This window comes from Candoia aspera, chromosome 8 (genome assembly GCF_035149785.1).
Source record: "Candoia aspera isolate rCanAsp1 chromosome 8, rCanAsp1.hap2, whole genome shotgun sequence".
NCBI classification, from domain to species: Eukaryota; Metazoa; Chordata; class Lepidosauria; order Squamata; family Boidae; genus Candoia; species Candoia aspera.
Genome location: NC_086160.1, coordinates 78,402,535 through 78,430,146, shown reverse-complemented (window position 1 = coordinate 78,430,146; position 27,612 = coordinate 78,402,535). Strand labels below are relative to the sequence as shown.

The 27,612-nt window shown below is 54.4% G+C and overlaps 1 protein-coding gene across 2 annotated transcripts; it reads left to right on the top strand.

Annotated features, from left to right (window-relative positions):
* The first annotated feature begins 4,999 nt into the window (after nt 1-4,999).
* On the top strand, nt 5,000-9,544 carry PCGF1 (polycomb group ring finger 1). Of its 2 annotated transcripts, XM_063310252.1 has the most exons (9): nt 5,000-5,123; nt 5,428-5,533; nt 6,869-7,021; nt 7,907-7,978; nt 8,099-8,204; nt 8,729-8,765; nt 9,009-9,095; nt 9,223-9,303; nt 9,380-9,544. In XM_063310252.1, exons 1-9 carry the CDS (start codon nt 5,028-5,030, stop codon nt 9,425-9,427), a joined length of 786 nt encoding a protein of 261 aa, XP_063166322.1. In that variant the 5' UTR covers nt 5,000-5,027; the 3' UTR covers nt 9,428-9,544. The 2 variants fall into 2 exon arrangements, with proteins under 2 accessions (XP_063166322.1, XP_063166323.1); XM_063310253.1 differs by lacking the exon at nt 7,907-7,978.
* The last annotated feature ends 18,068 nt before the right edge of the window (nt 9,545-27,612 follow it).

The following is a 27,612-nucleotide window of genomic DNA, read 5'->3' as shown; positions in this document are numbered from 1 at the left end:
TCAGCAAAATGGTGTTGCTGAAAGAAAGGGCAGAACCTTGCACAATGCGATGGAATGCATGTTAAAAGATTCACGATTATGTTTTAAGTACTGGGGAGAGGCCATATCTACTGCCACTTATGTACAGAACAGGTTGTATAACTCTGTGATTCAGGACACTCCATTCCATTTGTTTTATGGTGTGAAACCAAAGGTAAGCCATCTTAGAGTGTTTGGTAGCACTGCATGGGTTCACATTCCAAAACAGCAGAGAAGGAAAGGAGGCCCCACAACAAAGAAAGCCATCTTTGTTGGCTATGAACAAAGCCAGAGGAGCTACAGGTTCATAATGGGAGAGAAATTAATAATTAGCAAAAGCGCTTCTTTTGCTGAACAAAACTGGGGGAGATTAAATTCTAGCTCTCCAGTTGAACTGACCACCACAAGAGAACAGCAAGGACTTGCTGATGGTGATCTTTTGCCTGATGAGGACATTAAACCAGAAAAGCAAACTGAAGATCTGTCTGATGAGATAGATGCTTCTCAGGAAAGTGATAGGAGTCAAAATTTAAGCCCTGTATTACCTCGCAGATCTCAGAGGAGTAATAAAGGCGTTCCTCCATCACGTTTTCAGGCTGAAACAGTAAAGGCTTTTCACATATTCACAGAACCTGAGTCTTTAGAACAAGTGAATGCTTTACCACCAGAGATTGCACAAAATTGGCATTCTGCCATGCAACAGGAATTAGCATCCTTGAAAGAAAATAAAACATGGAAACTGGTAAATCTACCTCCCAATGAACGCTGTCTGGGTTGTAGGTGGGTTTTCAAACTGAAAAGGGATGCTGATGGCAAAATCCAAAAATATAAAGCAAGGTTGGTTGCAAAAGGGTTCACTCAAAGGAAAGATTTAGACTTTGACAAGACTTTTGCACCAGTTACTAAAGGCGAATCAATTAGATTACTGTTAAAAGTTGCTGCACTCAAGGGAATGTCAGTTAACCACTATGACATTCAAACTGCATTTCTCTATGGAGATTTAGACCACAGATTATACATGCAGCAACCCCCTGGCTATGAAAAAGGGGAGAATCTAGTCTGTGAACTGCAGAAGTCAATCTATGGGTTAAAACAAGCTGCTAGATCGTGGAACCAAAAAGTAGATGAAAAACTGCAGAATTTTGGTTTTGAAAAAGGAAAAGCAGATCCCTGTGTATATATGAAGAAGGACAAACAAGGCTGTATGTATCTGTGCATTTATGTTGATGATTTGCTGCTGTTCACATCAACAGAAAAACAAAGGCTTGATTTTGAAGCCTGCATGAAAAGCCATTTCATATTAAAAAGCCTTGGAGTTGTGACCAATTACCTAGGTTTGGAAGTACACAGAGACAAGGATGGTAGCTTTCTGTTAAACCAACGTAGTAAAATTCAAAAGCTCCTAGAAGATTTTAATATGCAAGACTGTAAACCAGTCTCTACTCCGATGATAATAGATTTTCAGAAAGATATAGGAGAAACTCAACTGAGGCAGAGAACTATAGATCTGCAATTGGAAGTTTACTGTACATTGCAAATCATTCTCGCCCAGATATCTCAAATTCTGTGGCCATTTTAAGTAGACAGGTAGAGAAGCCTACATCTACTGGAAAAGCAGCATTGAAGAGGTTAATGAGGTATTTGCAAGGAACAAAGAATTATTGCCTGAAGCTAAATGCCTCTGGAACTGAGAAATTGCAGGCTTTTGCCGATTCTGACTGGGGAGCAGATGTCAGTGACAGGAAATCCACTTCTGGGATTTTAATTCAATTTGCTGGATCTAGCTTAGGCTGGCATTCTAGAAAACAAACACTTGTTGCTCTTTCCACTGCAGAAGCAGAGTTTTATTCTCTAACACAAACCTGTAATGAGGTTACATGGTTTAAACATTTGTTAAAAGACATAGGCATGGAAGTGAACCAGCCTATAACTCTTTATGAGGATAATCAAGCTTGCATTGCTATGGCAAAATCTGAAGCCTGCAGAAGTAGAACAAAACATATCGATATTAGATATCAATATATCAAAGATATAAGCAAAGGAGAAATAATGTTAAAATATTGTGAATCAAAAGACATGATTGCTGATATTTTAACCAAACCTCTTCCTGTACCAAGACACACAGAGTTGTCAGAGAAGATTGGTTTGCAACTTAATCTGTAGTGTAAAAAGGGGAGTGTTGAGGTTTTCCTACTAACAGATTAAGCTACTATTATACCTAATCATTTGGCCAGGTGAAGGGGTTGTATTTGATTGTCTCCTCTCACGTGCTTCATGCAAAATAGCCTGGGGGGAGGAGAGGACCTGCCCGGACTTGTTCTCACTTCCTTTTTTTTTCTCTCTGCCGATATGTAGCAAGCAAGGCTTGCTCCAAGGGAGCTAAGTCCTTTAAATATGTTTTGTTTTTGTTTTTGCTTTCTGTAAATAAATTATTTTTATAGAAATGCTTGGTGTGTGACTTTTTTGACCTCTCCTGGGCTAAAGGCTTTCCCAGCATCTGCCAACAGGTCTCTCCCGTTTCTCCTGCAATGCTCTCGCTTGGACTCCGCTAGCTGGGCCAGGCTGGAGGGGGAAGGTTGCGGAGCCTGCGGGGCACTTGCCTCCTCTCGGGCTGGGCGGGCACCGCCGGGAGACTTTGCCAATAAAGGGCGCTGCCCCCATGAACAGGGCCCAGCAGGCCCGTTTAGGTGGCCCTGGCTCGGAAAGGGCGCCAGGGAAGAATAAGATCAAAACCCCACGGTTCAGCTGCTAACAGTCACCAAACCCAGCCCGAGAGAGCAAGCGAGATAGGCCGCCGCCGGGTCGCATCCAGCTCTGGGGCTGGGCCTCTCTCTTTGCCCCTGTCCGCCCCCGCCCCCCGCAACCACCATAATTTCCAGCTGCGAGAGGGCGGCCTAGGCTCGCGGCGGACCTCCAGACCCAACAAGGTGTCTGAAATCCTCTTTCTTGGAGTGGGGCAGTTCAGGTGCCCAAAGCTCGTGGGGGCTGACCGGGGCCCCTGGCAGGAGCGCCCCACCACCTGGGAGCTGGGAGGGAGCTTTCTCCTGTCTGTCCCGCAACTCCGAGGAGGCGCATTTCTCCCACAGACCGGCGCTTCCAGCCTGTAATTCCCAGCGGCGAAGAGATGGGGGGGGCGGTCAGCTGTGCTGGGCTGGGCGGGTTTCTCCCCTCCATCAGCCCCTTGGAGAGCTTCTTCCTCCAAGGAGAAGGGGACCGGCGGAGGGATCTTCCCCAGCCTCCCTGCATTCCTAAGCCAAGGGGCAGGTTACTTCCTCTGGTCCCGGCTCGGAAAGGCAAGGTGCCAGCTGGGATCACTGGAGAGGGACTGGAAGTCAGCTTTCTCGACTCCGAGCCCTTTGGAACTTCAGGCACTGGCAAACCAGGCCCTCCTGGATGGTCATCAGGCAGCTCACTTATTTGGAGAAGAGCCTAACTTCACCTGTGCCCCGAAGATTTGCAGTTTTCATGCACCCGATGGTGCTATATAACCTAGGCCAAATGCCACTTCTGTTATCCAAAACAAGTTGGAGCACAGGTTGGCCGAAGGATTGACCCTGACCTCCAGTGAAATTTTGGCAGAGGTGGGTATAGGTATGTCAGTCACATTTCTCCCATGTGTACAACTCAGGGAAGACAGCACTTTTTACAAGGATGTGAGTGAAGCTCCTAAGGACATGAGGGAAGTCAGCCATTGTGCACCATGTTCACATCACAACAAAGGTAGCAATTCTTGCCAGGGAAGAACTGGTCCTCCAGCCCCAGAGCCACCACTGGAAGAGAGGCCAGAGGCTCTGGGGAGGGAAAGAAGGCTGGACCAGGGTTCCTGAGAAGGGCTCAGCCCTCAGGAGGAACAGCCTTGAGGCCAGTTACAGAAGACCACATTTGCAGTTCTCACAATGGGAGACACTCACACCCTCGTTGAGGGGATCAGTTGGTGCTTGGGCAGCATATTTGCCAAGAAAACGTTGTGAAAGCGGCATCTACCCAAAGGGTCAGACATGACTCGGTGCTTGCACAGGGGACCTTTCACTTTCACCAATTCAAGATGCTGGTTATCATCCTTAAAGCCCTACATGGCACTGGGCCAGGTTATTTGAAGGACCACCTTTCCCCAGTTACATCTACCTGGCCCACCAGAGCAGGGAGGCAGGGTACGCTTCAGGTCCCATCAATCAGGGAAGCATATCTAGCAGGACTGAGAAAAATGGCCTTTTCTGTGGTGGCTCCCTCCCTATGGAACATCATTCCCCTCTTTGCTCCTTTTCCAGAAGGCCCTGAAGATGTGGTTCTGTCAGCAGGCCTGAGGACCCCAGGTTGATATGGAGCCAATCAAGGAGGTTAATTTGAGTGTGTCCATTGCTGCCGTTGGGGGTGTTTTGTTTTATGGATTTTAAACTTGTAAGCCGCTGGTAAGCGGGGGGAGACCGAGAGGGAGGAGACCCTAGCCCAGCAGACCTCCTGCCACAAGGGCAGCACACGGCTTGCCCAGCCAGCAGGACCCGCTCTTTAATACTGCGGCTCCCTCGCTCCTGGGCTGGGTGACGCCCTCGCGCTGCAGGCACAAGCCCCGCGCCCCTTTGCCCCCCAGATGCCATGGGAGGGGCGGCCTCTCGTCACCCTCCCGCGCCCCATGTGGCAGCGGCAGGCCCTTCCCGGGCAGAGGGGCAGCGGAGCCCACCCTGCCGAGCGCCCCCCAGCCCGCTCGCGGCGGGAGAAGCACCCGAAGCCCGGAGGGCGGCCTCGCGGCGCTGGGCAAGAGACTCCACGCTGCACCCCGCGGAACAGCCCGCCACCCCTCCGCCCGCTTTCCGGGGGTCGCCAGAGACGGCCGCGAGCGCCGGCCACCCCCTCCGCAGCCGCATAACCCGCTGGCTCCGGCAGGGGGCGGGCCGCGACTGGCCGCGTGCACGTGGGCCGGGCTGGGCCGCGGGGCACGGCGGGAGCTGTAGTCGCTGGGGTGGCCACAGGCCCCGCCCCTCCTCCGCCCGGAAGTGGGCTGCGGCTCCAAGATGGCGTCTCCTCCTACCGGGGGCCCGATGGCGATCGCGATGCGGCTCAGGAACCAGCTCCAGGCCGTTTACAAGATGGACCCGCTCCGGAACGAAGTGAGGCGGGGGCGCGGCGCGGCGCGGCCGGCGGACGGGCGGGCGGGAAGCCGGCGGGACGGAGGGCGGGGCCGCGGCGGACGGGCGGGGCCGGGCTGAGGCGCTCCTGCCGGCGGGGGGGGCGGGGTAGGGTGCTCCGCCCGCCCGGTTGTCCCCGTGGGGGGCAGCAGCCCCTTCCGCGGCCCCGGTCGGCGCTCCTGCGGGGCTGTGCCGGCCTCGGGCCCCCGTCCCGGCGAGGTCGGGGCGGCCCGGTCGGAGATGCCGGGAGCAGCGGCCCTGACCCGCCGCGGTCCGCCATCCGCAGGAGGAGGTGAAGGTCAAGATGAAGGAGCTGAACGAGCACATCGTCTGCTTCCTCTGCGCCGGGTACTTCATCGACGCCACCACCATCACCGAGTGCCTGCACACCTGTGAGTGGCGGCCCTGCCAGCGGGGGGGAGGGGCGGGGGCTCCCTCGCCCTGGACGGGAGCCTGCCGGAGCCGGATGGCACCCCGAAGGGGAGTCCGCTGCGCCTACAGGGTCCTGAAAGGGCGCGGAGGAGCGCAGGCCAGGGTGGAAGGCGCCGTCGGAGGGGAAGCCAGACGTTTCTGCCCCCCCAGGGAAAGCTGATCCGTAAGAACCGTCAGAACCCCAAAGGGCCCTGCTCTCTGCGGCGGATTTTGAATGTTCCGGGAATTTGATGCTGCTCACCCTTTAGTTTCCCTGGTGCGTTTATTTGTCACTTTATAGAATCGTCACAGCTGCTCGGGGCAGGGTCTGCCGGAGCATCTAACCGCCATCCGAGGAGAATTTCCCCTTCACATGGCAGCCTGTTCCACTGGCTGGCAGCTCATAGAGTCAGGAAGTTCCTCCTGATGACCAGCCTGAAGGTCATCGGTCCTTGTAGTTTTCACCCGCTTGATCTGGGCCTGCTCTGTAGCACAGTAGAGACCAAGTCAGATAGTTGAAGGCTGCTCTCATGACAACCTCCCTCACGTCATCTTGCCTGTAGGTGAAACATACCCAGGCTAAAAAGTTGGGAATTGGGAATTCCCAGTAGCCCTTCCACCATCTTGGTAGCCCTCCTCTGAACCTGCTCCAGTTTCTTACTTCAGCTTCTGATTCCCCACACTGCACACAGAACTCCGAACTGGGCCTGACTAGGCAGGGTAGAGGGGACAGCTGCTTCGGGTGCTGTGGCCTCCTAAGGTGGCCTTGGCTTTTATAACAGCTGCAACGCCCTGCTGCTGCTGCTGCTCATATACTGGGCAAGGACACCCCGGTTTCTTGCATATCCATTATTGCTAAGTCAGGTCCCACCACCATCCTACCCATGCGCCTTCCGCTTTTCCTATCCAGGTGCAGTACAGTACATTTCTCCCGGTTCGGTTCCTTCCTCTTCATTCCAGCCCATTGCTCTGGCCTGTTGAGGTCTTATCTCTTTCCCCTAAGCCACAGACCTTTGATATTCTCATCTGCCAAGCTGTCAAAGAGGAGGATAAAGCAAGACATCCATCTGAATGCTGTGGTTTGAATGTATAAACTATTTTTGTGTTCCTTGGAATCCGGTGCACAAGAATTAAAAATAGCATTGGTCCTCTCCATTTGCTAGAGGTAGAAGGCAGCGCCCCACCCCCACCCCCCCAGCTGCATAAGCCACGTTGGCTGTCGTTGGTCGACAGAGAAGGAGGCAGTGCAGGACCTAAGCTTGCCTGGCCTCCCTGGGCCTCGGGTGGCGTTTCATGGCAGTTCTTCCCTCCTGCAGTTTGCAAGAGCTGCATCGTGAAGTTCCTGCAGACCAGCAAGTATTGCCCCTTGTGCAGCACCAAGATCCACGAGACACAGCCACTGCTCAACCTCAAGCTTGACCGCGTCATGCAGGACATTGTCTACAAGCTGGTGCCTGGCCTGCAGGAGAGTAAGCAGCAGGGGGTGGGCTTGCAAGGCCCATCAGCTCTCACGGTCTTTGGTGGCGGCCTTGGTGGTGACCGGGAGGTTCCTGGGCAGGAAGGGTCTCACTGGCCTGGGGGCCGCATAGAAGCCTCTTGGAGGTCATGGGATTGGAGGGGGGGGCATTTCCTCTGGCTCCTCCTGTCTGGGGGAGCAGAGTATTGCAAGGAGGGACTGGCAGGCTGTAGCCCCTGGCCTTGTTTTCCAGTTACTTGCAAGGAAGTAATGCGGGCTCTCTCCTTACTCCTTCCAGCCTGTTGCATGGCGAGGAAGACCTGGGTGGGGATTGTAAACAGCCCCCTTGCTTTGGACCCATCCCATTTCTTTGGTTGCAGCCTCCTCCCCCAGATTATCCCCAGAGAGTACTGCTCCTGAGAAGGAAAAGAAGAGCCTTCCTGTGCTGCCATAAAGGAAGGTTCTCCTCATGCACACTGCTTGCTCACGTTGGGGGGACTTCCAGGCCTCTCAGGGCCCCTGTCAAGTGAGTCTTCTCTGAATGCCCTTTGCAGAGAAGGTCACCAGGCTTTTACCTTGGCAACCTGATGCTGCTGCTAGGCATTTTCAGGTCTGGATTCAAATCTCATCATGGGTTTAATGTTTTCTATTAACATAGTTTGATGTTTATTTTCTATGAGGATTATTGTAGAACGTTACTCAGTAATGATTATTGTGCGGTTAAATCATTCCAGGAACTTTCATGAAAGGGTGACTTAAACAGCCAACCGAAGCAGCTCAGCAGCTGCTCAGCCCTCTGTTTCCGGGTAGCCCCCCCCCCATTCCCTGCTGAGCCAGCCAAGGAGGCAGGTTGCCCCTCATCCCTTGCCTCTCTTCTCTGCCCCCACCGTTGCCACAGGTGAGGAGAGGAGGATCCGAGAGTTCTACCAGTCCCGAGGGCTGGAGCGAGGGAGCCAGGCCAGCCATGAAGGTACGGACCCTCCCCTCGCTGCCCCGTCTCCTCGAGTGGGCGGCATGCTTTGGAGGGCAGCCTCCCCCGGGCTTTGGTGGGCGAGACCCCAGTGGCCTGATGGTGTGCCTTCACTCCCAGACCCCGCTTCAGACCGCGTGGGCCTGCCGTGCACCACCTTCGACCATTCACGCGCTCACTATTACCGCTTTGATGAGCACGTCACGCTCTGCCTGGAGAAGCAGAGGTGAGGCGGCGGCGGCAGGGCAGCAACTGAGCGGACCACTGGCAGAATCGGGTCCTGGGGGGAGGCTGTGCGCACGGGAGGCCAGGGAAGTTCCGCTGGAATGCTTCCTGCACCTTTGCCACGGAAAGCGGCAGGTGGCACGGGGCAAAATGCTCTGGGGGGTCCCGTGGCAACTTGTGGGGGGGAGGCTGGGAGGGTTACCGGAGTGCAGTGGACAGAGGTGGCTGGCTTTGCTGCTCTTGCTCTGCCCCGCCAGTTGCCTCAGAAGGGGCCTGGCTGGCTTGGAGGGTGTGGGGCGGGGGCAGGCATCTGCACAACGGGTCCCAAGGGTTTTCCATCTCTGGTTCCTTGCAAAGGCAAAACGAGCCTTTTGGGGCAGGATTTGGCCCAGAGCTCAGCAGCTTCCCCAAAGGTGGCGGGTGCTTCCATGCGGGGCGCCTGGGGGCGCAGAGGGCTTTCCCCAAACCAGTTTCCCTCCCTCTGAGTGGGCCAGATTCAGCATCACCTCTCCTCTCCTCTTGCAGCAACCTTGGGAAGGAGAAGAGCAAACACGTCCTGCAGGTGAAGAGCTGGGGGGTGGAGCTTTGTGGGGCAGGGTCTAGCCCCGTTCCACGTTGCTGTGGGACCCTCTTGCCGCCAATCCTCCCTCTTCCTGTGCAGGCAGATCCCTGCAGCGGGAAAGGGCAGCACTGCCCCCTCCCCGGAGAAGAGCCTTGCAGTAACAGTAGCAGAGAGGTGCAGCGGGGCTGAGCCTCCCCTGGTCCTGTCCGGCTCCACCTCCTTGTTCATGTCCTCCTCCCACAGCAAAAGTACGTCCGCTGCTCCGTGCGGGCCCAGATCCGCCACCTTCGCCGGGTTTTGTGCTGTCGACTGGAGCTGGCCTTGCAGTATGTGAGTGAGGGTCCCCCTGGTCTAGGAGGGCCTGCTGGGCATGTCCTGGGGGCCTGCATGCTGGGGCCCCAGGGATGGGGCTTTCTCGCCCCTGCTAATGGGCACGTTGGGCTCTTCTCCCACCCAGGTACAGATCCTCTTCGACAACGAGGTGCTTCCAGATCACCTGACCCTGAAGCAGCTCTGGCTCACCCGCTGGTTTGGCAAGGTGGGGGTGCGTTCTGGGGTGAGCTGACCCTTCCCCCCACAGGCAGAACACTCACCCTGCTCTCCTTGTCTTCCAGCCAGCCCCTCTGCATCTGAGCTACAGCGTGAAGGAGAAGAGGAGGTAGGGGGAGGTTGGCTGTGATGCCGCCTCCCTGGAGGGGGCAGCCTCCCCCAGCCCTTTAATTTAAGCATCTCTGCTCTTACACAGGCGTTTATTTTTGTAATAAAAGGACTGACAGTGACGGTGGTCTCTGGGGCTCCTCTGGCGGCATTTGGTTCCTTGAGGGAGTGGGAATCTCTCCCGATGGGGGCTGGGGGGAACCTTCTGAAGCTGCAGTTTTCCAGGCTGGCCAGCAGGGGGCAAGGTCACTCCTGGCCCACCTCTGGGCATGGAGGAGGGATCCCTGGCTGGGAAGCCAGACTCCCCCACCCCCGTTCCTGGGCCATGGCTCAGTGTGCCTCAGCTTAGGCATGTTTACCAAGTGGCAGTTGTCAGGCAGGCTGGGAAGCTTAATCTCTGTCAGGCCTCCCCCCTTCCAGGTATCAAGACCCTGAGGAGGAGCCACAAGCAGAGAATGATCTTCGGTCTGCCCTCCCTCTCAGTGAAGTCGATACTTGATTGGCTGTCTGGGGGGGGGGGAACGCTTTCCACCCAACCAAGACCCACTGCATGGGCAGCTGGGACCCTCAGTTCTTCCAGATCCCTCAGGCCAGGCCGCTGTCAGGGGGTCGGGGTCGGCCTTGCAGAGGCAGCTTGCCTTGTTTGTGTTACAGCCCTGGGTCTGAGCAGCTGCTGCAGCCCTGGTCTGGGAGCTGCCCTTGGAAGCAGGACCCTGAGCCGTCTGGGGTTATGGGTCCTTCTCAAAGCCAAGGTAAAGGGGACCCGCTTTGTGGCGCTCTGGTCAGTGGGAGTCCTGCTCCTGTGCCCAGAGCTCCCCCCTGGAGCCCCTTCTCAGCCTTTGGGGGAAGAGTTCACTTTCTGGAAGTCCTCCCTGCATTGATCGCCAGGGCCAGATGAGGCCCCTGAGAAAAGGACCCTCCTCATGGTCTGCTCCCATGTTCAGCCGCTGCCAGGGGCCGCCTCCTGCAGGGGCCCCTCTAAACAGCATCTCTGCTTTGAGTCAACTGCTTTAAATAGGACACAATATGCATGCCGAACCTCTTCCAGCACCCTTGCCCCAGGACATCCCATCCTGTTGGGCCAGCCTGAATGCCAGCTTAGAATCGGGCCAGGCGTGGGGACATGCTAGACGGCAAGGAAGGTAACACAGCCACTGCTTGGCGCCTGCTCCATGGGAATCCAGCAGCTCCGAGCAATTCTGACCAGGCGTCTCTTCACGGGAACCTTCCAGGCCCTGGTCTGTGAACCCCATCAGGGCATTTGTCCTTGGATGGGCACAGTCCTGCAGCTCAAAAGAAGCAGTTTGGCCAGAGACTGCCACGGGCCGTTTCCATGCCCCTGGGCCTTTACGTTCCCAATTGCACAGCCCTTTTCCAGGGCTGGGCAGGGAACCTGAACTGGAGGAAGCAGCTTCCTTGCTGGCATCCTGGTGGTCCTGAGCTTTCCTGGCTTCTCCCCTCCCTCCGGGGAGCATTTCACCTGCCCAGGAGAGGACCCTTCTGCTTCCTCATCCTGCTCTGGCCCCTGCCTTCCACAATTTGCTTCAGCTTCCCCAGCTGGGCCAACTGCCGGGACCTGGAGATCTGTGCACGCTGGCAGGGTTTCCCTTGGCTCTAGTCTGAAAGGGACGCGGTGGCGCTGCGGGTTAAACCGCTGAGCTGTCGATCGGAAGGTCGGCGGTTCGAAACCGCGCGGCGGGGTGAGCTCCCGTTGCTCGTCCCAGCTTCTGCACACCAAGCAGTTCGAAAACATGCAAATGTGAGTAGATTAATTGGTACCGCTACGGCGGGAAGGTAACGGCGTTCCGTGAGTCATGCTGGCCACATGACCCGGAAGTGTCTATGACAACGCCGGCTCCAAGGCTTAGAAACGGAGATGAGCACCGCCCCCTAGAGTCGGACACGACTGGACTTTACGTCAAGGGAAACCTTTACCTTTACCTTTAGTCTGAAAGCCTGAGGTGGCCAACCTGCTCCCTGGAGCGTGGGAACTCTGCACTGCCAGCCCCCTCCCCAGCCTCCAGGGCTTTTCCAGAGGGCTGCCAGCTGACCGCCCACCCCTTCCCTTGAGCGAGCCTGGTGGCTGCTGCTGCCACTACCTGACGCTTCTGCCCCAGCGGCCCTTTGGCCCTTGCAGCACTCTGCTGGGGATCTGGTTTCCTGGCAAGCCCAGCTGTTGCTATTTCTCACTGGCCGCAGCGCCCAGCCCTGGGTCAGGCTGCCCCACCCTTGGTAAGTAGCTGGTGAAATGGTGGGAAGCGGCGGGGGGGGGGGGGGCTTGGAACCTGAGGAGACCGGCCTGTTTTCTGAGGGGCCCCCTTGTCTTAGTGTTCTGGAAGCCAAAAGGCATTTTATACATGCCCAAGGACATTCCCGTTTTTCATGGATCGGGAAGGCTGAACTCCTAGACCCTCTCCTTTCTGAGGGGGGAGCAATTCCCCCTTTCTGGAATGTGGTTATGGAGGGGGAACCGGGTGCGAGCAGTCCTTTGATATCGGCACACACGGCCGGTCATGCTCTGGGTCGCTAATAGCCGGAGGCTCCGGAAGGCGGGGATGGGGAAACCTGAGCCTGCGCTCTCCCCTCGGCGGAGCAGCCTGGGGCGGGCGGGGGCAGGGATGTGGGGCGCCACTTGCTTTCCAGCACAAAGCCGCCAAGGCTTACCGGGCCGAGGCAGCTGCCACAGCGCACTCAAGCACGCGCTGGCAGGTGCACGCTGGACGCCGCCGCTTCTCCCCGAAGCCCTGCTGCTCCGGAACAGCCACCGGCCGAGGATGGAGGCCGCCCTGTAACCCGAACCCGGCTCCCGCGTCCTTGGCGAGGGGCTCCTTCCCGAAGGCCGAACTTTCCTGACGGGCTCCCCGCTCACCTGCGTCCACCCCGGCGACGCTCCCGCCCGCTCCCCCCTGCAGCCTCTCCGGCCCAGCGTGCGGGAAGCAGGTCGGCTGGAGGCAGGATGCCCCGTTCAGTTCAACGCCTCCTCAGCTGAACTCCGCCGCAGCCCTTCGGCGAGCCAACGGCGTTGCGGCCCTTCTCCGCGCCCCTCGGCCGCCCACCAGGAGAAGTCCCCGCCCTTGCGGACTCTCCCGAACCGGGAAGTCGGGCCCTAGCTGAAGCCGCGGCTCTTGAGTCAAACCCACAGCGCCCGCCCCGTTGTCCTTTCCGCCCTCCACGCCCACCCGGGAGATTTCCAGCTCCGCGCCGGGCTCGGCGTCTCTCCTCCGCCACCTCGCCGCTCCCTCGCGAGCGCCCAAAGAGCTGCGGCCGGGCGCTCAGAGTACAGGAGAGGTGCTCCCAACGCGGGTCCCGCTGCTCCGGCTCTCAGCATCGCGCCTGCGGGGAAGGCGGCGGGAGCAGCAGGCGCAGTTGCGAACGCAGATGGGAGGAGGGGTCGCGGCCGAGCGGAAGGGCGCTCGTGGGGGGAGCCGGGGGCCCCACTGTCGGGCCTCGCACAGTGCAGACGACCCGAGTCCCGCACTCCCGACGCCCTCCGCGCAGGGGGCCCTTCTGCGAAGGAAGTGGGGTGGCGCATCAGCAGCTGGCGGCCCCATAGCAAAGCTGCCCATAGCTTCACCGTGTGGCTGCTGTCTGTAGCTCTGCCCCCTCCCACAGATACAGCTGCCGGCTGCGGAGTCGTGCCTTTAGAACCGGGATTCTTGCGGTCTATTCACAGGCACCCGCTTGTGCTCCTTTGCTGGGGGGCAGGTTACAAACGATTCCCGTGACCTTCTGGAAAACCACTGGAATCTTGTCAGGAACACCTCCCGTGGTTGTAGTGCTCCTGCACCGAAGCCGAGGGGGGGAGTCCCTGCACCGTGTGCTATTGCTTCCCCAGTACTTTCCCACTCCAAGCACTATCTGGAGTGGGAAGGGAAGCAGGGAAAACGGCTCATCAGCCACTTTATGGGGCAAAGTGGGTCTTTTTGGTGCTAGGAAATGGCACCAAAAGCCCACTTCCCCTCCTCCTCCTCCTCCTCTCCCTGCGAGGCTGGTTCGCTTTCCATTGCCTCAGGTGGCCATTAGCAGCAGACCAGGTCGCTACCTCTACAGTAGTCTCAGATGATTCATGGCAGATGTCCCCTTGGCACAGCTGGTGCTAGCAGAAACTGAAAAGCCCCCATTTGGGCAGGGGGCATGAGAAGACAGGCAAGAGCTGCTTTTGCACTAGGCTCTGGCACCCCGGACAGAGTCATGCTTTCTGGTCTTTGATGCCAGCTGGTGGGCATCTTCACCCCACCAGAGCCAGCAGGACACAGATGGGTCCTCTGGTCACCTTCACAAGCCCTCTGTGTAGCTGTCCTGCCTCTTTCCCCAGCCATCAAAAGGGAAACCTCCCCATCACCTGGCAGGAAGGGGCCAGCTGAAACTCACACGCCCAGCCCCCCCTCCAGATGCCAGCTGAGGACGTGCAGTGCTGGGGGGCCGGTGTGGGAGAGGGAGGAGGATCTCCTGCCAGGCTGGGCTGGGATTGGAGCTCTGAGAGGCCGAGCCTTTAAGGCTGGAAGTAGAGCCCCTTGCTCCTTCCTCCACCTCCTCAGGGCCAGGGAGAACAGGTGAGCCCCAGACCACTCCCTGGCTTCACCCCAGAACAAAGGCAGCCATGGCAGAGCCCAGCCCAGCCCTGTCTGCTGCTTCCCCTTCCCTCCCCTCCCTGGCAGAGGCAGCCAACTGCTGCCATATGGCTGTCAGGAGGGAATGAGCTGTCAGAGCAAAAGCGGGATGGAGGCTCCCCATAACGAGCTCGCTGGAGACTAAGCTAATGAGAAAATCTGAAGGTAATTTTGTCAGAAGTGTTGCCTGATTGGCAGCAGGCAATGACTGCGCAGGAGCAGCCTGAGCTGGCCCAGCCATCCGGAGCCACGCGGGGGGGGGGGGGGATGGCTCAACCCAGGACAGGTCACATCAGGGGACACCCAAGCACAAAGGACCTCAGGACCTGAGGCTGGGAGAAGCCTGGCATAGTGGCTTGCTGCTAGGTACTGACCACAAGCTTGCAAATGGTGGCAGTCTCAGGACGCTGCCACACCCCTGTGCACAGGCAGAAGCTGCTTTGGTCAAAACCACAGGTTGCTGCAGGCCACCCAAACTTGGGAGTCAGGTCATTTTGGACAGCAGCTTTGAAGCTGCATCTACGTGCCATCAGTATTGCTTTGTGGGGGTGGGGGCAGCTGGAACAAGCCTGACTCATTCTGCCTGTCTAGTCTTGGAGCTTCCCCACTTCCCTAGCCCTCCCCAGGGAGCCAGGCCCTGTGAGGACAGGAAGAGCCCAGCGCTGAGCTTCCTGCATGCTTCCATGAGGATGCTGCTTACAGAAGTTGGCACCATCTCTCCTGCCTCCTGGTCCATTGTTTCCCCATGGTCTGGCTGCACAGCAGGGCTGGGGGGTGGATAAGGAAGCCCGCTCAGGCCAGTCCCATGTCCAAGGACTTGGCAACTGAACCTGCTAACCCAACCCTGCTGCATCTTCCTGGCCAGGAGCCTGCAGGAGAAGCTGAGAAAGTGGAGGTCTTCACAGCAGCCCAGCACTTCTCACAGACATGTCCCCAGGAACAGCACATGGTCTGAACACCTGCACTGCAGAAGGAGGAGGGAGGCCAGGGCGGCTGGTCCAAGAGACAGGGCACAGGGCTGTCAGTGAGCTGGCTGCACTGTGGCATGGGCTGCTGTCCAGAAGGCCAGAACACAGCAGTGGGATCTCAAGGAGGTGGGGGAGTAGTGTTGGCTGACCCCTGCTTTTTTCAGTGCTGGCGAGGCAGAGAGCTTTCCTGCTTTTGTGGGCTTATCTTGGCCAACAAAGTTTCCTTCGGGACTTTGGCCATACAATGCCTGCCTTCCCTGGCTCTGTGAGGCACAACTCTTGCTCAGCCAGGAAAGGTGGGGTGTGGGGAGGTCTTGAACCAGGCCATTCAGCCCTATCGCAAAAATGGCAGGTATACTAGCTGTATTCATTAACTTGTTTGTTTGGTTTATTTATTTATTATTTGGTTTATTTGTTTATAACCTTTTTACAGTGTAAAGATGTTTACACCTCACAACTCCCAGTGACTTTGGGCAGTTTCAGCTTAGTCTGTCCTTTCAACCCAGCTCAAGTCAGAAAAACTACTTGTGACCCATGGCAGAAAAGGATGGGCAAAGGTTGCCTTCCTAGTGGGTGGAGAGTGGGTGGAGGGTGACACTGTGCATTCCTGCCCTTGCGCAATGGTCAGTGGCCTGCACTCAGGGTGGAACAAGCTGGTCATGCCCTTAATGTCCCATGTTGAGGAAACCAGTCCCTTAGTGTGCTGTATGAACTCAGTAGGTTGTGTGAATGAAGAGAGATCCTCCCACTCCAGAGCAGGCTTTGACCACACCCTGGAAAAGTGCTTCAAGAACTGCCAGCTGAAAGAAGGAGGGCTGCGACTTCTGACAAGGAAGTCCTGGGGAGTTCTCTGAGAGGTTCCAAAGCCTGCAGAACAGCATTTTCCCAGAAAAAGTCACTTACTTGGTCCTTCCAGAAGGCTTTTGACAGAGTAGCTTCCCTCTGAGCAAACGTAGCCTAGGCCTGGAGAGGGGAAAAGGGTCGTTCATGGACACTAGCTGGCCGCCAAACAGAAAAAAGGGGGTGGGAAGGAAAGGGCAGTTTTTGCCATGAAAAGATGAGAGCTGAAGGACTCTGTGCTTTTCTGTTGTTCATTGATGTTTGGGGTGGAGTGAGATAGCCAGGGCTGATGATGGTACCAAGTTATTCAGGCTGGATAAAATACAAAGGCACAGGGAAAAGCCGAGACGGAGGATTTGTCTTTGAAATGGCAAATGTGGTCCAGCACCCTTAAGTACAGAGCAGTGCACAGTGAAGCCACGGCATTTCATTCCCCATCCACACCAGGGCCTGTGGATGAGGAATGTGCGCATCGTCAGGCTTGATTCAGTTCAGATGGGAGATTTGGAATTTGCAGATGATCTGACTTGACTGGAGTGTGTTATTTGAGATTCAATGGTGTCCTGAGTCATTTCCAAGATTCATTATTCAATTTAAAAATATATATTAATAGGCTACAGTAGAGAAACTTCAGAGCATCTGAAGCTGCTCCACTGTTTGTAGAACAGGATAAAAATAGCAGTAATAGTAGGTCCTTCAAAGAAATGTACCCTGCCAGGCTTCAGTGGAATATTGTTAAGTGTTTTGCCACGATCAACTCGAGGCTCAAATACCCCTTGCCCCTTTCAGAACAGAGATGACGAAGGGAGAATGTACTGTAGGTGCCTCCAGCCTGGCCAGGGAAGACCCGCACAGAAGTTGGCAAAACCAATGAAAAGCATATCCTCCCTTTCAAAGTACTCACCATCAAGCCACTATACAGAAAACGTTCACCTTTCCACTTGCTTTTTGGGGCACCGAGTGATTCCACTTTGCTGGCTCTGATCCCTGGCAGGAGGGCAGCGCAGCTGGTTGGCACCTCAGCCCCTCCTGGGAGGGGCCACCTCATGGCTGGCCTCCAGGGCCCTGAGTAGTTTGTGGGGGGAGGCAGCAGAAGCAGGCTGACATCTAAGTGACAGGGCCAGAGCAGAGGGGACGCTAGTAGGCTCACCAGCGCACCCCTAGTTTTAGACAGTCACGTTTGGGCCCAGCTCATTACCTGTACTTAAAACTGTCCCCCTCATGCAGAATTTAAAAGGAAGGTCAGCCTTCAGTCCATGTCACCAGGCTTAGGGGTCTGGAGGCGTGGTGGAGCACAGGCAATGGTGGTGTTGATTTGTTACTGGTGAGTTTATTTTTTACCCCAGCTGCAGGTCATATAGGTAGTGTTGTTTCTGAGTTTTTGTGGTTTTCTTGCTGTTTTTTTAATTATTGTTAGCTGTCCAGTCATGAATTTGAGGCAGCAACCGCATAAATTGAAAACACACACACATTTCAAATGCTGAGAACCAAGCTGAGTTCTTTGTTGTGTTAGCAGGATTAGCTTGGAAGTGCCCTGCTGGGGTCAGAGCTGATGGCTCCAGGCCACAGTCAAGAGGATCATGGCCAAGAGAGGGATGATGCTGAAGAAAGTTTCACGGGCTCCAAAGGGATGTGAGGAGCCTGGGGTTCAAGGAGGTGATCAGCCTCATGAGGCAGAAGCTCCTGTCAATGTCAGAGAGGCCCTCACACCTCTCATCTCCCCGCTCCACCATTCTCCGTGTCCAGATGTGAACTTGCGACCCTGGATGTTGGGCCCATCTGGGTGTCCCCGATTTGGCTGAAGGATGCCTGGCCAACGGTCCTTGAGGGACATCTCCGTGTGCTGCAGTCTCCTCCTCTTCCTCAGCCCAGAGCCACAAACCAGGTTCTGGGTAATCTGTCCCAGGGTGAACCGTGAGGAAGTGAGGAAGGTGGATTCGCCAGCTTCGTTAGCAAGGCCAAGTGGAGGTGGGCTGTGTGGAGTCAACGGCCCACCCGCTCATTTATCTGGGTGGATCGGGTAGATTGGCAGGAAAGCCGCTGAATCTCCAAAGAGCTCCAGAAGCACTTCAGAGCCACCTGATTGAAACAGAACCCCCCTGAACCGTGTGATCATGCGGACACTTCACTGAATGCCCCACTCAAGCCTCCACATGCCCCTAGCAAAGCAGCTTGAAGGAAGCCATAATCTGTGCTGACGGCCCCACACCCCCCGTCTGCCAAGGGTTAGGATAGCCCAGCCCAGCCAGTTCCAGAGCCTGAGGGCCAGCCATGTGGGGAACCTCCCCGCCATGAAGGCCACCCGCACCTCCAAGACCACCTCCTGGTCAGTCTTTGCTGGCTCCACTCCAAGATCTCTAGATTCAGCCGCCAGGAAAAAGAACAGCTGGATTGGAGCAGAGGCCACCCTGCCACCCCCAGCAGTGCCCGGGTCCAGCCTCCTGGTGCCTGAAGGGGTGCCTGGCCTCTAATCCCTGAAGTCATTGTCAGCACTGGGGGAGCTTCATCCGCGACCAGCTCCCTGATCCCCCTCGTGGAGCAGCTGGGCTGGCTGGGCCCTCCAGCCCACCTCCAGAGACTTCCTTCCGAGAATGGCCTCCCTTGGAAGCGGCAATTGGTCTACCACTGGTCCTGTTTTTAGAAGAAGGGTTAAAATGTATTTAAATGCCACTTGATTGATATTGTATTTATGGCTATGTTTTATATTTTATATACAAATAACTATTACAAGCCCCCTTGACTGCTTACACACACAGAAAGGTGGGACTCACATTCAACAATAAAGAAAATAAGACCGAGAGCTTCTTTTGGCTTCCAACATTAACTTGATCCCCTCTGTTGGGCTTTCTTGCCTGCTATCCTAAAGCTTTGCAGCCTTTCCTCAGAGAGCATTTTCTTGAGCCCATGAGGTGTTTTGAAGGCTCCTTTGTGCAACTTTTCCAGCTCTGCAAAATTCTATCTGCAGTTAAGGGACCAGAATGGTAGAGACATTTTAAGTGTGGCCACTTCACTTTCCATAAAGACAGTGGAATATTGGCAGTGTCACTTTCAGTTCCCTCCTGAATGACCCTTGGCAAATGTTCTACTCTTCTGCATGTGTGCTTTACATTTCTTTTTTTCTTGCATGCTGAGCCAACTTTTCTATCAGCCACCCACCTCCTCTCAAGGTCTCTTTCCTTCTCAGGCGTGGCTAGTCCAGTGTTTATGTCCAGTTCCATCCACCTCTAAAAGAGGATTTCCCCAATCTGGGCAGATGTTCTTCTTTTTGCTACATGAAATAATTTTGTGTCAGATAAACTCTGGCCTCCTCCATGCTACCCAGAGATCCCCTATGAGCATATTGAGAAGCTTTGGTGCCCCTACAAATCCTGGGAAACCCCAAAACTCATCAGAAGTTTTTTCATTGGTTTGTGTTCTTTGATTAGCACTCCGTGATAGGAGGATTGTCCACTGCCACATTGGCATAGGAGTCCTCGGAGGGGAGCTTTGCCCAGCACCTTTTACGTGCCAGCTGCCCTCTGAGTGCTCTAAATGCAGACCCTCCACCAGCTTATTTCTCCCTGCAACAGCAACACTCCTTGGCAGCTGGGCCGAGAGGGATGGGCAGTCCAGCCGGCTGAGTGGTTGGTGAGCTGGGGTCTCCTCAGTCCCACCGGAGGTCATGACCCTCCCCTCAGCTCTTTTGCCTTTTTATCTGGCACTGCCTTTGCCAGTCCAGGAACAGGAGGGCTACCACATGCCCAGTGAAGCCCCAAAGCCTCGCCAGGTAGGACCTTCTGCCTTGCAAGAAGTCGGTTGCCCTTCTTCCCTAATAAGACCAACCCTCCTCTGCCAGCTGAGGCCCCTCACCTCCCTCCTCCAAGTAATTGCTTTAAGCTCCGTAGCTGCCAAGGCCAGTGCCCAGAACCGTTTGCCAACCGGCTGCCCTTTGGGGGGCCGCCTGGAAGCCCACTCCCCCTCCCCAGCCAGAAAAGTCAGAGCTGAGGCTCACTGACGGGGCGGGGGAGAGCTGGGCACAGCAGCCCCGCGGCACTCCCTCGGTCGCGCCGTTCCTCAGCCCCCGGTTCAGGCATCAGCATCTCTCGGAGAGACGCTGCGGGGAAGCAGAGTGGAAGCCCCGTCCATGCTCAGCCGCTCACCTTAATCGCAGCTGCTGGGAGCGCCCTTGTCTGCTGGCCCGCGACGAGGGATGGGCCGATTCACAGCGTCGCCTGCGTGCCTGTGGCGGAGGAGCCCACCCGCGCCTCTTTCAAGGCTCACGTCCTCGCCAACCCAGCGCCGAGAGCGCGCGGCGGGGCAAACGGCAGCACGATTCGATTGCCGCGCACCGGTGACCCCCTCCCCCGGCTCGACGGGCGCAGCCAAGTTCCCCTTTTGATGCCGGAGGCTCTCCTCCCGAGGAGCAGGAAGAGAGCCCCGCGCCTCCCGGCCGCCATTTCCTCCCGCCCGCAGAGGCGGCGACCTGGGATCCCAAGGGATGAGGGAGCGGAGCTCCGTCGGGGTATCCCGTCTTTCCTTCGCCTCTGCGCGGCCGTGGCTCCCCTTCCGCTCTCACACGTGGGCTTCGGGTGGGGAGGCGACAGCCGGGAGACACGTCCTCAGAGGGCACATTATCTGGAAGCCACGCACCGCTGGCATCGCCGGGGCAGCCGGTCCTGCCCCCGAGGTACCAGGAAGGACACAGGCCCCTTCCCTGCAGGGCGCGGCTTCGGCGGCGGAGCAGACCGCCCCGGGTGGTCGGAGGGGTCTTCGGAGACAGGCCGAGTCCTGAGTCCCTGGGCCGGCAGTGGGTCGGGCAGGGCGCCCTGAGGGCAACTCAGGCAGCCCCGTCCCACTCGCAGAAGGCAAAAGGCTTTTTCGCTGGGAGACCGGCTCACTCGAACCTCCGAGGCCATCGTGGCCGCGACGTGGCTTTCCTCTCCGCGGTACCAGCCTGAGGCTGGAGAACCTTGGGGAGAGGTGGCTGTGTGGAGAGGCCAGCTGGCAGGGATTGCCCTGGAACCTTTCCCCCCCACCCCCGTTCCCACCCCCGAGGGGATGCACGGACCCCCACGGGTTTGCACACACACATAGACATCACACTGGCCACCACAACCTGGGAAGGGAGGGAAGGTCCCCACCCACCCTTCCCTCTTCTCTCCTCTCCTCTCCCCTCCCCTCCTTGACTGAGAGGAGACCATGAATAATTCAGCGCTGTGGTGAGCTCAGCCCCCGCAGCCACCTGCCTTCAGAAGCATCACGTGCAATTAGCTCCCAGGCCGGGAAGGAACATTTCAATAACGGGGAAATTGCTTCAGGGAGCCCCTGAACAGGCCCTGAGGACAGAGCCCAGGATAGGCCTTGGCCTCCCCACCTCCATCTCAGGCTGGCCTGTCTGCACCAGTCGGGGCCCACATGTTCCACCCAGGCAGTAGTGGACCTCCTTCACAATCAGCTGCACAAGGCCAGCCAGCTGGAGCATCCTCTGTCCCCTGAAGACAGGAGAGAAGCCCCGGGTGGAAGTGGGGAGGCAAGGTGGCCTTTCACCACCCAGCATTTCCTGACTGACTTCCAGAACCTCATTTGCCCACCTGCCTTTTCCCAGACAAAGGCCTTGAGCACCTGGGGGCCAGTTGGGCTCCTCCAGGTGAAGCACCAGGCACCAAGGATCTTCTGTCTTGCGGCCCGTGAAATGGAGAAGCCAAACCTCCTTTCTTGCATGGAAAGCTGGATCCAGTCTGAAGCCAAAGAGCAGGCTGGTTTTGGGAACCAGGGGCAAAGGAGGAAATAGAGCAGTCCTGCCCATGTGGAGAGTGCTTTCCCTCCTTGGCATGGACCAGGTGCCTGTTGCACATGGCAAAGGAGGCTTCAGTGAGCTGTTCCCCCCATCCTGCCATTGGCCTGCCTGCTCCCCCTTCTCTCCATCCGAGCCATGAGGAGACGAGAAGACAGGAGTAAAATTGAGGAAATGGGCATGGCTGACAGCTCCTGGGTCGAGCTGCCACCCCACCCCACCAGATGCTGCCACATGGTCAGTGGGCCGGAGTGGTTAGATGAACTCTTATTTTTAATTAACCTCTGGGTGTTGCAGCCCAGCAGCCATGTTGGGGTTAATGGTATTGCTGATCCGCTGCACAGGCTGATCAATACCCTCCATTCAGGTCACGTGTTCCTCCCGCCAGACATTTTGATTATGCTTCCGGAAATGCCGCATGTTTACCACCTGCCCTGCTGTGCTGGCCTCCTCAAAGAGAGGCAAGGCAGGGTAAACCTGGGGACAGTTTATGGCATGGAGAGAAGACCCCGTTCTCACAGAGGTCACATGCAGGAAGGTCGGGGGTGGCCCTGGTGGGGTGGCCAGGGCTCCCTGCCGCAGCCTCCAACCTGAAAGCTCCCTGCCTTTCCCAGGCCCCGCTCTTCCTTTCAGGAGCTCAAGGGGCAGCCTCTGCACCTGCATCCAGGCTCCGAGAGTCAGGATCTCCTCCTCCCACAATGACACTGGAAAGCAGTGTTGCAGATGCTGGGAAAGCCTTTAGCCCAGGAGAGGTCAAAAAAAGTCACACACCAAGCATTTCTATAAAAATAATTTATTTACAGAAAGCAAAAACAAAAGCAAAAACATATTTAAAGGACTTAGCTCTCATTGAGAGCTACCTGGCTTGCTACATGCCGGCAGTGAGAGAAAGAGGAAGTGAAAAGACAAGTCCGGGCAGGATTCTCCCCTCCCCCAGGCTATTTGCATGAAGCACGTGAGAGGAGACAATCTAATACAACCCCTTCACCTGGCCAAAATGATTTGATACAATAGCAGTCTTAATCTGTTAGTAGGAAAACCTCAACACTCCCCTTTTTACACTACAGATTAAGATGCATAACCAATCTTCTCTGACACCTTTATATGTCTTTCCATTCACATTACCATTATCTCCCCTTTGGTTAACAGAAAGTTACCATTTTTCTTCCTGTGTTTTTTCAAACCTAGGTTATTGGTCACAACTCCAAGGCTTTTTAATATGAAATGGCTTTTCATGCAGGCTTCAAAATCAAGCCTTTGTTTTTCTGTTGATGTGAATAGCAGCAAATCATCAACATAAATGCACAGATACATACAGCCTTGTTTGTCCTTCATATATACACAGGGATCTGCTTTTCCTTTTTCAAAACCAAAATTCTGCAGTTTTTCATCTACTTTTTGGTTCCAGGATCTAGCAGCTTGTTTTAACCCATAGATTGACTTCTGCAGTTCACAGACTAGATTCTCCCCTTTTTCATAGCCAGGGGGTTGCTGCATGTATAATCTGTGGTCTAAATCACCATAGAGAAATGCAGTTTGAATGTCATAGTGGTTAACTGACATTCCCTTGAGTGCAGCAACTTTTAACAGTAATCTAATTGATTCACCTTTAGTAACTGGTGCAAAAGTCTTGTCAAAGTCTAAATCTTTCCTTTGAGTGAACCCTTTTGCAACCAACCTTGCTTTATATTTTTGGATTTTGCCATCAGCATCCCTTTTCAGTTTGAAAACCCACCTACAACCCAGACAGCGTTCATTGGGAGGTGGATTTACCAGTTTCCATGTTTTATTTTCTTTCAAGGATGCTAATTCCTGTTGCATGGCAGAATGCCAATTTTGTGCAATCTCAGGTGGTAAAGCATTCACTTGTTCTAAAGACTCAGGTTCTGTGAATATGTGAAAAGCCTTTACTGTTTCAGCCTGAAAACGTGATGGAGGAACGCCTTTATTACTCCTCTGAGATCTGCGAGGTAATACAGGGCTTAAATTTTGACTCCTATCACTTTCCTGAGAAGCATCTGTCTCATCAGACAGATCTTCAGTTTGCTTTTCTGGTTTAATGTCCTCATCAGGCAAAAGATCACCATCAGCAAGTCCTTGCTGTTCTCTTGTGGTGGTCAGTTCAACTGGAGAGCTAGAATTTAATCTCCCCCAGTTTTGTTCAGCAAAAGCGCTTTTGCTAATTATTAATTTCTCTCCCATTATGAACCTGTAGCTCCTCTGGCTTTGTTCATAGCCAACAAAGATGGCTTTCTTTGTTGTGGGGCCTCCTTTCCTTCTCTGCTGTTTTGGAATGTGAACCCATGCAGTGCTACCAAACACTCTAAGATGGCTTACCTTTGGTTTCACACCATAAAACAAATGGAATGGAGTGTCCTGAATCATAGAGTTATACAACCTGTTCTGAACATAACAAGCAGTCGATAAAGCTTCTCCCCAGAACTTAAAACATAATCGTGAATCTTTTAACATGCATTCCATCGCATTTTGCAAGGTTCTGCCCTTTCTTTCAGCAACACCATTTTGCTGAGGGGTGTAAGGGTTAGAAAGAATTTGTTCTATCCCTTTTTCCACTAGGAACCTTCTGAATTTGTGAGAAAGGTATTCTCCTCCTCTATCACATTGGAGTGCAGATACAGGCCTAGGGAATTTTCCATTTGCCCATGTCACAAAACTTTTAATTTTCTCAAATGCCTCATCTTTATGTTTTAAGATGTAGATAAATGTGTATCTTGAGAAATCATCAATGATGGTCATTGCATACCTTGCTTGTCCAAGACTTGGAGCAAAAGGACCAATTATATCAGAGTGTACAATTTCCAAAGGTCTAGTTGTAACTCTGTCACTGTGCTTACTCACAGGAGCTTTTAGTGTTTTGCATTCTTTGCAAACTACACAGTCTAAGTATTTATCACAGGGTTTTATCTTTAGGTCAGCACACAGCTGTGGCATTTGTGCTATATACTTGATATTAGCATGACCAAATCTCCTGTGCATCAGGTGTACACATTGGTCATGATATGGTGTGTTGCCAACTGCAGCCTTGCAGCTTGGCTTCCTTGCATTTTGCACTATGTACAAGGAGTCTTTTAACATACCAGTAGCACACAATTTCCCATTTTTACGTATCTCACAACCATTTTTCTTAAATGTTATGATATACCCTGTTGCAGCCAATTGTGCCACAGATAAAAGGTTTGATTGTAAATTTGGCACATACAACACACCTTTTACAGTTTCTCCCAAGCAGGATAAATACAAGTCACCTTGTCCCATAATTTTGGTGACAGACCCATCAGCCAAAGATACACTTTGTCTTTCAGTTTTAGACAGTGACACAAAAGAGCTTTTACAATTACATAAATGACAACTGGCCCCAGAATCTAACACCCATACATCAGAATTACCCTTCTCAGCAACCTGTGCAATTTGGGTTGTCTGAAGAGCCTTCTTCTGTGTTGCCCTTGTGTTCTTCTGCTCTGTCTTTCTACTCTTGGGTCTCATGGCACAGTCTCTTTGCAAATGTCCAGCTGAACCACAAGTGAAGCATCGCTGGCTGGCTAGCGCTGTGGCCTCAGGTTCCTTTCCCTTCTTTTCCCTCATTTTCTGGTCTTGCAGCTTTCCAGAAGAGATGAGGGGGAATCTTTCCTCTCTCTTCTCCCATTCAGCGAGTAAGCGCTGTGTAACATACGATGGGGTGAGGTCTGCTTCAGGCATAGCCTCCAGGGTACAAATCAGCGTGTCCCACGTTTCATTTAGTGAGGACAGGAGGATATAGGATTTTGTGAGAGGTGTAAATTCCATTCCTCTCTCCTGCAACTCAACAAACAGCTGCTGAATATAATGCAGGTGCTCAGGAAGGCTATCTCCTTCTGCAAGGTAGGCTCTGTACAGCTTTTTCGTCAGAGTAACTTTACTCCCTGCTGTTGCCTTTACATATAAGTCTCTCAAAGCGTCCCAAAGTTGCTTTGCAGACTGCATGCCTCGCACGTGGACTAGCTGATTGTCCTGAACTCCCAAAATAATGGTGGCTCTAGCCCGCTCATCCTGTCTCAGCCATTCAGCACTGGGATTTTGGGGGGTTTGCTCACCAATTGGCAGCCAAAGATCCTCTCTGCGAAGATACATTTCCATCTTCAGGGCCCAATTCAAATAGTTGGTCTCTGATAGGCGCTCCAGAGGCATCGCTGAGGGCTGGGAGGCAGCCATGGCTTCTTCCTTCTTTTGCAAGTCACCTCAGCTAGCTTCTAAGTCCTGCAGACCGGCAGTTGCTGGAAAATCTCCAGGTGGCTCCAAAGAAAATCTTCACAGGTCTTTGCTACCTGCCTTTAAATTGTGCACGAGGTGTGGAGCTGACCTCTCTTTTCTCTCTGGGTTTTACTGCGTTGTTTACTGGGCCCATAACCTGTTGCAGATGCTGGGAAAGCCTTTAGCCCAGGAGAGGTCAAAAAAAGTCACACACCAAGCATTTCTATAAAAATAATTTATTTACAGAAAGCAAAAACAAAAGCAAAAACATATTTAAAGGACTTAGCTCTCATTGAGAGCTACCTGGCTTGCTACATGCCGGCAGTGAGAGAAAGAGGAAGTGAAAAGACAAGTCCGGGCAGGATTCTCCCCTCCCCCAGGCTATTTGCATGAAGCACGTGAGAGGAGACAATCTAATACAACCCCTTCACCTGGCCAAAATGATTTGATACAATAGCAGTCTTAATCTGTTAGTAGGAAAACCTCAACAAGCAGCCCCCAGGTGCTGGGGTCCTCCCCACCTGCTCTTGGCACATCTAGCTGGGTGCAGGTGCCTGGAAGCCCCCATCCAGAAGGCCCCCCCCCCCGGCTTCCTTCCTCCGGTGGCAGAGAGAGGGGGCTGCAGCTTTTGAATGGAGAGGATGCCTGTAATCCGGGGAAGGGCCCTGGATGTAACCTCTGAAATCATGGAGGGAATTGCACCAAAAAAAAGAAAGAAAGAAAGCAACCGTGGCACAAATAGGATATGCAGAAGGAAAAGGCACTGGATTTAGCTCTGCAGGGCAGCTGCAGAGATCTTCAGGAAAAGTTCACAACGGAGCCTGCAAGCGCAACCTCTGGGGGGCAAGACCCTACTGGCGGCATCCACAAGTGCCAACGTGGCAGGGGCAGGAGGCCTGGTGCCTGAGGGAGGCCCTGCCTTCAAGGGACCCTGAAATACGGCAGGAAGGCTCCACTGGGAACTGGTGGTGGCACCTTCCCAGGGGCATCGTGGGTGCATCGGGTTCCCTCTTTCCCCACGGTCTCTGGAGAACCTTCTCTGCGGCTGCTGTGTACATTGTGATCATGGCATCTGAAGCACACAATTGTGCCTTACATTTGCAAAGGGAAGGCCCACACAATTGCAGACAGCATAAAGCTGGGAGGGACTGTTCTTCCTACAGCTTCCACTTCCTCAACCATTTCTTCCCTATTCAGTGTAGCCAATCTCCTAGCTACCTCCTCCACCTTTAGGCTATGAAATTGACTTCAGGACACACCAAGAACCTGTTAGATTCCCCACTTGCTGCAGAGTTTGATTTCAGTTGATCTTGGGGTAGTTGAAACCTTCCATTACCACAGCAGGGTGTTTCCTGGATACCTTGACCTTCTTATCAGCTAAGATTTCAACTATATCTTCTTTTTAGTTGTGTGGCCTGTAGTACACACCCACAACAGTGTCGTTGTTGTTTCCTTTTCCCTTAATTTCTACCCAAACACTGTCATGAGAAACATATTTAACATTCTTTGAACTACAAGACCTCCAGTCTTCTTGGAAGACTGAGGAGAGCAGCAACTTTGAGAGCTGCCATTCTGGGTTTAGGACTTCCTGTGTCTGAAGCCCACCCTGGATTCCTAATGCCCAACTTTGAAGAAAAGACCAGACTCCCTGTGAATCATTCAGCAGTGAAGTATGCCTCCTTGAATGTATATGACAACTTGGAGGTAGGATCCCACTAGAGAGAAGGAAAATTCTCCAGCTGCCTAGGAAC

Excerpts from the sequence above, each read along its gene's own strand:
- PCGF1 (XM_063310252.1), top strand. The coding sequence starts at position 5,028 with ATGGCGTCTCCTCCTACCGGGGGCCCGATGGCGATCGCGATGCGGCTC. Across the intron at positions 5,124-5,427 it reads TGGACCCGCTCCGGAACGAA|GAGGAGGTGAAGGTCAAGAT; the intron begins GTGAGGCGGGGG and ends CGCCATCCGCAG. Across the intron at positions 8,205-8,728 it reads CTCTGCCTGGAGAAGCAGAG|CAACCTTGGGAAGGAGAAGA; the intron begins GTGAGGCGGCGG and ends CTCCTCTTGCAG.